Source organism: Rissa tridactyla, chromosome 11, assembly GCF_028500815.1.
Source record: "Rissa tridactyla isolate bRisTri1 chromosome 11, bRisTri1.patW.cur.20221130, whole genome shotgun sequence".
Taxonomy (NCBI): domain Eukaryota; kingdom Metazoa; phylum Chordata; class Aves; order Charadriiformes; family Laridae; genus Rissa; species Rissa tridactyla.
Genome location: NC_071476.1, coordinates 20,703,202 through 20,712,941, shown reverse-complemented (window position 1 = coordinate 20,712,941; position 9,740 = coordinate 20,703,202). Strand labels below are relative to the sequence as shown.

The 9,740-nt window shown below is 51.1% G+C and overlaps 2 protein-coding genes across 2 annotated transcripts in view; both read left to right on the top strand.

The window, feature by feature from the left end:
* Positions 1-9,740, top strand: part of LOC128915987 (protocadherin gamma-C5-like) — a 248,422-nt gene that overhangs the window by 4,264 nt on the left and 234,418 nt on the right. The window lies entirely within an intron of this gene.
* Positions 1,450-9,411, top strand: LOC128915990 (protocadherin gamma-A10-like; the record flags this gene model as incomplete). The annotated part of the gene is made up of 2 exons (XM_054217053.1): positions 1,450-3,971; positions 9,365-9,411. Coding segments are annotated over exons 1-2 (2,547 nt in total), but the record flags the coding sequence as incomplete, so codon positions are not given.

Here is a 9,740-nt window from a genome sequence, read left to right as displayed (position 1 = left end):
GAAGCAAAGGCAGATGTGCCTGTTATTCTTCTTGCTGCACTCGCAAAGCCATTTTCCCTGCAGATTGCGGGGAACCGAGCAGAAGATTCTGGCCAGGCTCACTGCAGGTGCTTCCCGCCTCCCGGGTAGCTGTAGTACAATGAGTGCAAAGTGATGAAGTGACCTACAGCCTGCAAGCGGAGTGGGTGGGAGAGGGTGATTTTCGAGAAGTAGGGGAGCCTTCTCCTGCGCTGTGTTCTCAGGAATGTCTTCTAGGGAGAAATCCCAAATTAAATCGGATTCTCTCTTGATTTCCCACACCTTCTTCAGCCTTTAAATGTTTAATCTCAGTCAGTAGTGGTGGTGGTGTCATTAACTTGAAGCGTGTTCCGTGTGAACTGTAGTAATTACAGCAAAGTTCCTACCGCTCAGGTTTTTGAACCTAATACCTGGCAATCTGGTTCTCTGCGGCGGGGTGGGTCTTAATATCAGGTTTTCTATGGCAGAGCCTGTTTTCTTTTGCTGGCCCTGTACCAGTCATTCAAGCATGACTGCTACACAAATTCGTGGTGGGGATTGTTATTTGGGATGAATGGGATAAGACTCGTAATACTCTGCGGGTCATATTACGAAGTTGTTTTACTTTACATCTGTCGCCATTAGGAGGTCATTTTTCCCGTGCAGTAGAAATTACACTCATCGTTAAAGAAAGGAACATCTTAGAGAAAAGCCAAAGGAGCTCTCCATTTGAGGGAGGATCTTCATTGCTACTTTGTTCTATTGGTCGGGTTGTGGGGAATTAATGTGGCTGCATGACTCTCTCTTGATCTGCAGAAAGGATGAGTGAAAAGTAATGAAACACGACTGCTACAAAATGCCGTGCAATTCGTGATGGCGATTGTGCTGTCGGGCTATATGGATAATGCTTGTAGCATTCTACACGTCATATTCAGAAAAAAATAATAGCTATAATATATCACCATTACAAAAACACGTTTCCCGTGCGATAGAAGTCACACGCCCAGTGAAGGCGTGTTATTTCTTCTGGTCGTGATTTCCTCGAGGATCAAATGAAAGATGCTCTGGAGAAAAGGCATTGGAGGAGATCCGCGGTGGCCGGGAAGCGAAGTGTCCGTGGCGAGTGTCCCGTCGGCGCGAACTGACCGTGGGAAAGGGCGGCGGGCAGCGCTGGGTGGCTGCAGTACCGGGAGGAGGCTGCGGGCGCCGCTGTTGACCGAGGAGGAGCGAGAGGAAGGCTGGAGCGGTGCAGGCAGCCCCGCCCGCTGCGTCCAGGCTCGCTCGCTGGCTGGCTGCGTGTCTGTTTGGGCGGGCGGGCGGGCGGTCTGCGAGTGTCCCCGCGGTGCGGAGCCGCGGTGCAACGAGGTGGAGGAGCCGGCGGCAGCATCCTGGAGCGGCGACACAGGGACGGAGCTGGAGAGGGAGGCGACACAGCGAGGGGTGGTATTGCGTCGCCGGCGGTGCCGCGTTGGAGATGTTTGCGACGGGGAGGCACTGGGTCCGTCAGGATCGAGCCCTGCTGTGGTGTATCCTGGTGGCAGCGTGGGAGGTGGTGTGGGGTCAGCTGCGCTACTCGGTTCCCGAGGAGATGCCGAAGGGCTCGTTCGTGGGCGACGTGGCCAAGGACCTGACGCTGGAGTTGCCGGTGCTCCAAGACCGCGGTTTCCGCCTCTTGGACAAAGGTAGGACGCAGTATTTCGCTCTGCACGGGAAGACGGGACATTTAGTGACAGCGGAGAGGATAGACAGAGAGCAGCTGTGCGAGAGTGTGCAGCAATGCGTGCTGCGCTGTGAGGTGATAGTGGAGGGAGAAATGCGGGTTTACGGAATCGAAGTGGAAATCAGGGACATTAACGACAACGCCCCCAGCTTCCGAGAGGTAGAAACTGAATTGAGGCTTGCCGAGACGACAGCCCCGGGTTTGCGGTTTCCCCTCCGTGAAGCGCAAGACCCAGACGTGGGACGGAATTCCCTGCAGAGGTACGAGCTGAGTGGCGACGAGCACTTCTCGCTGTCCGTGCAGGCGAGCCCCGGCGGGGACCAGCGTCCCGAGCTGGTGCTGGCGAAGGCGCTGGACCGGGAGGAGGCGGCCTTTCACGAGCTGGTGCTGAGGGCGAGCGACGGCGGCGAGCCGTCGCGGACGGGCACGGCGCGGATCCGCGTGTCGGTGCTGGACGCCAACGACAACGCGCCCGCGTTCAGCCAGGCGGAGTACACGGTGCGTGTGGCGGAGGACGTGCCCGTGGGCTCCGCCCTGCTCACCGTCACGGCCACCGACGCCGACGAGGGGACAAACGGCGACGTGAAATACAGTTTCCATAAAATTTCAGACCGGGCGTCGAAACTTTTTTCCCTGGACTCTCAGACAGGAGAAATATCCCTTAAGGATGATTTGGACTTTGAGGAAACGTCCGTACATGTATTGCAGGTGCAGGCACGAGACGCAGGAGAACTGTCTGACACGGCGAAAGTCGCGATCACAGTGACAGACGTGAATGACAACGCACCCGAAATGACAGTGTCGTCGGCGCTGAATGCGATCTCTGAGGACGCCCCGCCGGGGACGGTGGTGGCCCTGATGCACGTGCAGGACCGCGACTCGGGCCCCAACGGCCAGGTGACCTGCTCGCTCGACGACGGCGTCCCGTTCCGTCTGGAGAAGACTTTTGAGGACTACTACCGCGTGGTGACTGCTGAGGAGCTGGACCGTGAGGCGGTGTCGGAGTACAACGTGACGGTGCGGGCGTCGGACGGCGGTTCGCCGCCGCTGTGGAGCAGCGCGGTGCTGTCGCTGCGGGTGCTGGACGTGAACGACAACGCGCCGGTGTTCGCGGAGGCGCGGTACAGCGCGCGGGTGGCCGAGAACAACGCGGCGGGCGCGCTGGTGCTGACGGTGCGGGCGGCGGACGCGGACTTGGGTCAGAACGCGCGCGTGCGGTACCGGCTGTGGGAGGGGCGCGTGCGGGGCGCGCCGCTGTCGTCGTACGTGTCGGTGCACGCGGAGACGGGCGCGCTGTACGCGCTGCGCTCCTTCGACTACGAGGAGGTGCGCGAGGTGGGGCTGTGGGTGCGGGCGGAGGACGGCGGCGCGCCGTCGCTGAGCAGCAACGTGTCGGTGCGCCTGGTGATCGTGGACGAGAACGACAACGCGCCGCAGGTGCTGTACCCGCCGCCGGCGTCGGGCGCGGGCTGGGCGGGCGTGGAGCTGGCGCCGCGGTCGGCGGAGCCCGGGGCGCTGGTGGCCAAGGTGGTGGCGGTGGACGCGGACGCGGGGCAGAACGCGTGGCTGTCGTACGAGCTGGCGAAGGCGACGGAGCCGTCGCTGTTCCGCGTGGGGCTGCACAGCGGCGAGGTGCGCACGGCGCGGGTGCCGCTGTCCCGCGACGCGGCGCGGCAGAGCCTGGTGGTGGTGGTGAAGGACCACGGGCGTCCGGCGCTGTCGGCCACGGCCACGCTGACGGTGGTGCTGGCCGAGAGCGTGGGCGAGCTGCTGTCGGAGCTGGGCAGCGCGGCGGCGGCGGCGGCGGCGGGCGAGCCGTCCGTCAGCCTGACGCGCTGGCTGGTGCTGGCCGTGGCGGCCGTGTCCTGCCTCTTCCTCGCCTTCCTGCTGCTGCTGCTGGCGCTGCGCCTGCGGCGCTGGCGCCGCTCGCAGCTGCTGGCGGCGGGCAGCGGCGCCTTGCGCGGCGTCCCGGCCTCGCACTTCGTGGGCATCGACGGCGTCCGCGCCTTCCTGCACTCCTACTCGCACGAGGTGTCGCTCACCGCCGACTCGCGCAAGAGCCAGCTCCGCTTCTCGGGCGGCAGCTGCTGCGACACCCTCCCGGCGCGCCCGCCGCCCGACGAGCCCGCGCCGCTGCTCGCCGAGGACGCCGACGGCGCCCGCCGCGCCGACCCCGACGCTCCCCCGGTGAGTTCCTCCCACCACGCTTGCTCCGCGACTCCTCCCTCTCCCTCTTCTCTGCCCTTTCTTACCCATGTTGAGGGACACAAGAGATAGACTTTTCTCCTTTCCTTGTTTAGTGTCCCGCTGTAGAATCGTGCAGTGTGAGGTTTGCCTTCGCAGGGAAGTTTTACCTAGGACACGTTATTCCATCTGTATTGTGAGTCCTGGGAGATTCTTGCAATTTGTCTTCTATCCTTAAGCAATAGCTCAATTATGTACTTATGACCAATGGCATAAGGGGAGCTTTGGGAAGAACAATCTGAGTATTCACTGCCTGCTAAATACCTTTGGATCTGATAGTGTGTGGAAGGCCACATCTGTTATATTGGACTGTCCTATGTGTGAGTTTGATGTTTACAGCTGTAAAGGAAAAGACTTTTATAGACCTGTTTTCTTAAAATATTACTGTAAGAAATGCTCCTGCTTGTGACATAAACATGGTTAGAAGTCAAATATTATCCATGGTAAGAATTTGTCTGAGCACCTTTTCTTTGGATGGAGTCTATCTGCTATTTATGAAGAGCTGTGGCAATAATGCAAGCTACAAAGGGTTTTAGGAGAGTCTTGGGGATGACATGGCACATATTTTCTTGATTCCCAGGGTTTATTCCTGGCCTTCTGAAAATGCATCTGTAGGTGTCCTAAATTTTGAGTTTGTGAGTACATCAGTTTGCTTTCCTGTGGCATGTTTTTCCTTGTGATGGTAAGTATATTCTCAACAGTGCTTCTCAGTGGAAGAAATGCTTTTATTTGTTACATAGACACGGTGAGAAGTCAGTGCAGGATCAGCAAGAGACTGGCCTCGAAGTGGAAAAAGAGGGGGTTGTATGGTCCATCTGGCCTGGTGGTGCTTTAATATCCTGCCTACTGCCAAGGCCCTTTTCCTGCATCCTGAGAGCAGATGACAATGTTCTGATGAATTTGTCTGCAAGCAATAGCCGTCGAAGTGCAGCATACTTCAGGGGTGCTATTTCTAGTAATTGCTGTGTGAAACGTTCTTCTTCCAGCTCTATGTCCTTCTGAGACTGTGATGTAGAGTTTCATTTTGTTTGTATTAAAGCTTTTCCTAGCCTTGACCGACCATCAGGTGTTATTAGTGGCTCTTGCTCTTGTGAAAGTTACTTGTGAAGTAACTGCTGATGCTTTGTTGGTATCAAAATTGATGTAAATGTAGGGGATGGGAAGGTATTTTTGTGATGAATTTCTGTCATGTCCGGTGCAGGTTTTCCTGTGAAATGTAGTTACTTCTTGTGGATGTAAACATTGCATTAATGGTAGCAGAGTTGCATATCTTTGAAATTGCCCATATGCTAAGGAGGAATGATGGTGTCTTTGAGCAGATACTGATGACTGAGTCTTCAACTGGGCATATTGCTTATGCGCTTTAGAACATGAAGAACATGTTTCTTCAAAGGAGTGCAATGAGCAGAGAAGTTGCTCTGCATGTGTCTGCATTGTGATCCTTCTTCTCCCTCAGAAGAAGGATTTATTTCAGTGATGTCTGTCTGCAAAGTTAGCTTCCTCATTGCATGATGTTTGTGCACGTTGAAGGATTCTGTCTGCACAGAGACTCAGCAGGTGGAAGAGTTCACTGTGGTGTGTCTAAAAGGGATATTAAATGTTCAGTTTCTGCCAGTAGTTTTACGAATGCATAGGTGTGGTCCTGTGTATTTTCTTTTTCTTATTGTGCAAAAGAATGACTTTGAGAACTGTGTCTGCGGTGCTTGTTGTGAACTCCTGTGTGATCCTCCCTTGTACATTTTACCAACAAGGTGACCTCCTTGTGACCCTACTACAGTTGACATAATCTGAAATCTTAACTGTGATGCCTTCACTTCTGCAAATTTCCCATTACTTCCTTGTTTTCTCTCATGTTCTAAAGCTAGGCCTTAATTTGGCTGATAGCCCTTAATAATCTATTCAACATTTAAGGCTGGGGAGCAGTTTACTTCCACACCCTGAGGGTGTTCAACTGCCAAGAAACAGACTTTGATATACTCTGTTTCCCTAAGATGTTGCTGAATGAAATGCTCTTTCACCTGTGGCTGAATACATGGCCAAAAGCTGGATTTAGTCTGTGGTGCACCTAAAGTCTGAGAATGTAGAGCAAGGATGGTGGGGAGGACAGATTCCAAACATAAAAAGACGTGGGTCAATGTGGTTTTGTCTGCACAATGGTTTGATTTCATGCCTGGTGCCAAGGCCTGTGCCATTCATGTTACGTTCCTAACTTCACTGTCCGTAAAGGTTATCGTAATCCTCTGATAATAAAATATTTAAGCATAAGTGTGTTCCTAGAATGATGATGCATGGATAGAATGGCTTAAAATGCCTGTGTGAAACTGTCTTTATCCGCCTCTATCTCCCTGGAACATTGCGATGTAAAGGTTCTTCACAGTTGTAATTAGACTTTCTTTCGGGCCACTGTTTCCTGGAAGGTCATGGTTTATTTTCCCCATTTCTGGGTTCTGCGATTGCATTTGAAACAGGGAGTGTTGTTTTGTGACAAGTACTTCAACCACTTAAGAAAGAATTTTATGTGTGAGGAAAATAAAGCAGGAGCTAAAGAGGAATCTCTTCTATATTTTCATAGCTTTAGAAAGATGCCCTTAACAAAGTGCTTACACTTAACAGAATTTTATTGGTAGGGGGATTAGCGGGTGACATAGTGGGGAAAAAAATGGATGTGAGCTGATGAGTATTTTGTGAAATGAAACCCTCTACTATGCAGTCCAGAGTAAGATTTTTAAGGTCACAGCTGGACCTTGAGACCTCAGTGACTTCCAAGTGCTCTGGGGGATGAATTTCAATACCTGCAGTGAAGACCGAGATGTCCTCCCAGTGACTTTCCTCTGACAACAGTTTTCTCTGTTGAGGCTTCCTTCTGTTGCTTGTCTGTTTGGGGTTTTTTTGTTTGGTTGGGTTTTTTCTTTTTTTTGTTGGTTTTTTTTTTTTTTTCTTTTTCTGGTCTCCTATGTTGAAAGATATTATTTATTTAGCTTAGATAAGTAAGTTTTAATTAGAATAATTTACTTAGGGTTATACTATGGTGTGATTTACACTGTTTGCCTAGCTTTATTTGGCGTCAGAACTAGACTTGCTGAAGCCTTTAGGCTGCAATAGAGTTCATAGTAATTTTCCTAGCAGCTGTGCTGTGTTTGGTCTTTTAGTATGAGGTACATGTGGATTACATGTTGATGATGTTTTGGTAGTGTTTTCCCTAAGTTAGCTTTGTCATATTTGGAAACATCTAAAAGATACAAGTAGAAGTTCAGTTTCTCCTAGTTGATCTAGGAGGCCCACTGTTGCAGTTACATGCATTTTCAAGATGAAAATTGTCCAAAGAAATTACTTTGAGGAACAGTGGCTCTGGTGTTTTGTGTGACCCCTTTGTAAGCCTCTGGTGGACTTTTTACTAACTAGATAGCTTTCTTCTGTACATACTTCAGTTGTTCTCATATAAGAGGAAGTTGTGTGTGCAACTTTTCCTTCAACGGTGTCTTCCTGCAAAAGTAGCTTTCACGTTGTGTGATGTTTGGTCGAGGTGGAAGATTCTGTCTGCCCAGAGACAGGGAAGGTGAAAACATTTGCTGTGATATAATTTGAAATATCTGAAAGATGGGATTAAAGGTTAAATTAGTCCTAGTTTTTATATGAGGCCTACAGTTGTTCCATGCATTTTCCCTATTTCATTGTCAAAAGAAATCACTTTGAGGCACTGTGGCTCTCGGTTTTGGTGTGAGATTCTGTGTGAGCCTCCTGTGGACTTTTTGCCAACTAGATACCCTTCTTGTGTACCTTCTAATCTGACATACCTGACGCATAATCTGTGTATTTGACAAAATCTGAAATGTGAAGCTATGATTCCTTCACTCCTGCAAGCTTCCCATTCTTGTATTAGTGTTTTTGTTTTGACTTGGTTTGGTTTATTTGTTTGCTTGTTTTGTCCAGGTCTGAAGCTGGGCCTCATTGTGGCTGGTAACCCTTAAAACATTGAAAGATCTCTTAGAATTGTTGGGCTGGGGAAGCAGTTTCCATCCATACCTTGAAGATGTTCAACTGCCAAGACAAAGACTTTGATAGACCTCTGTTTCCCTAAGATGTCACTGAAGGAAATGCTCTTTTGCCTCTGTCTGCCATATGGCCAAAATATTGGATGTCGTCCATGGTGCAAGTAAAGGCTGTGAATGCAGAGCAAGGAGCATGAGAGGCTGGCTTCAAACCATGAAAATAGGTGGGTGACTGTGTCTTTGGCTGAACAATGCTTTGATTTCATACCTGCTTGTCGTGGTTTAGCCTCAGATGGCAACAAAGAACCACATGCCGCTCGCTCGGGCCTTCCCGATACAGGAAGAATCGGAGGAAAAAAAAGGCAAGACTCTTGGGTTGAGACAAAGGCAGTTTAACAGAACAACAAAGGGAACAGGCAAACAACAACAACAACACGGATAGGGGAATATACAAACACGATTACGGAACCACCGCTCCCCGCCGCTCACTGACCTGACCCGGTACGCCCCAGCCCGCTCCAAGCTGCGACTTCCTGCCCCCTCCCCCGGCAGCTCAGGGTGGGCATGGCTCACATGGCATGGAATACCAGGAAAAATTAACCCTATCCCCGCCGGAACCAGGGCATTATCCACCCCTTATTCCATACCATCTATGCCATGCCCAGCAGGTTCCAATGAATTGCCACCACTTTCCCCTGTCATGTATATATATATACATATATATTCATGCAGATATAATGCCCTTAGTTTATGGGCCATCCCTCCAAAGTGTCCGTTGAGTTCTTTTAATCCACGGCTTTGGGCTCCATCTGTTAGAACAGTCTCTCAGGGCTGGTGAGATGCTGGGTGGTGCTGGTCTGTTGCATGCTGGTTTTTTCGGAGCTTGTGACTGATGCACCCGGTGTGGCTCATGCTCACAGTCCGTGGGCTGAAGATGTAGATCTTGAGGAAACTGCTGGGCGCCAGCTGCTGAGGTCAGTTCTTATCCCATCATCCCTGTGCCTTACTTGTAGTACAACTGATAGCAATTATAGCAATGAGGACATACAGTGACAGTGTTACTTAGCAATTAACAGCACACAATCTGATCATTGGCTATTCTCGCCCAAAATCAGATCCCCATGAGGTACAGATCGGACTTCCCCATCCCTCCGCATCACCCACCAAGTGCACCCAGGTCCTTGGGCAAAAGCAATCCCACAGATGGGTTTGCCTTTGCCTGAGGCAGGACTAACCCAGACTGTCTTCCCTAGCATATTCTTCATGTGCACTACGGGGACTTTATCCCCTTCTACAGTACGTGGAAGTTTTAATTGGGCAGGGCCAGCCCGATTGTTAGATCCCCTGGTGTTAACTAGCCAGGTAGCTTTTGCTAAATGTGTATCCCAGTGTTTTAAAGTCCCACCACCCATTGCTCTCAGTGTAGTTTTTAACAGTCCATTGTATTGTTCTATCTTCCCAGAGGCTGGTGCGTGATAGGGGATGTGATATACCCACTTGATACCATGCTCTTTGGCCCAGGTGTCTATGAGGCTGTTTCGGAAATGAGTCCTCTTGTCCGACTCAATTCTCTCTGGGGTACCATGTCGCCACAGGACTTGCTTTTCAAGGCCCAGGATAGTGTTCCGGGCAGTGGCATGGGGCACAGGGTATGTTTCCAGCCATCCAGTGGTTGCTTCCACCATTGTGAGCACATAGCGCTTGCCTTGACGGGTTTGTGGCAGTGTGATATAATCAATCTGCCAGGCCTCCCCATATTTGTATTTCAGCCATCGCCCTCCATACCAAAG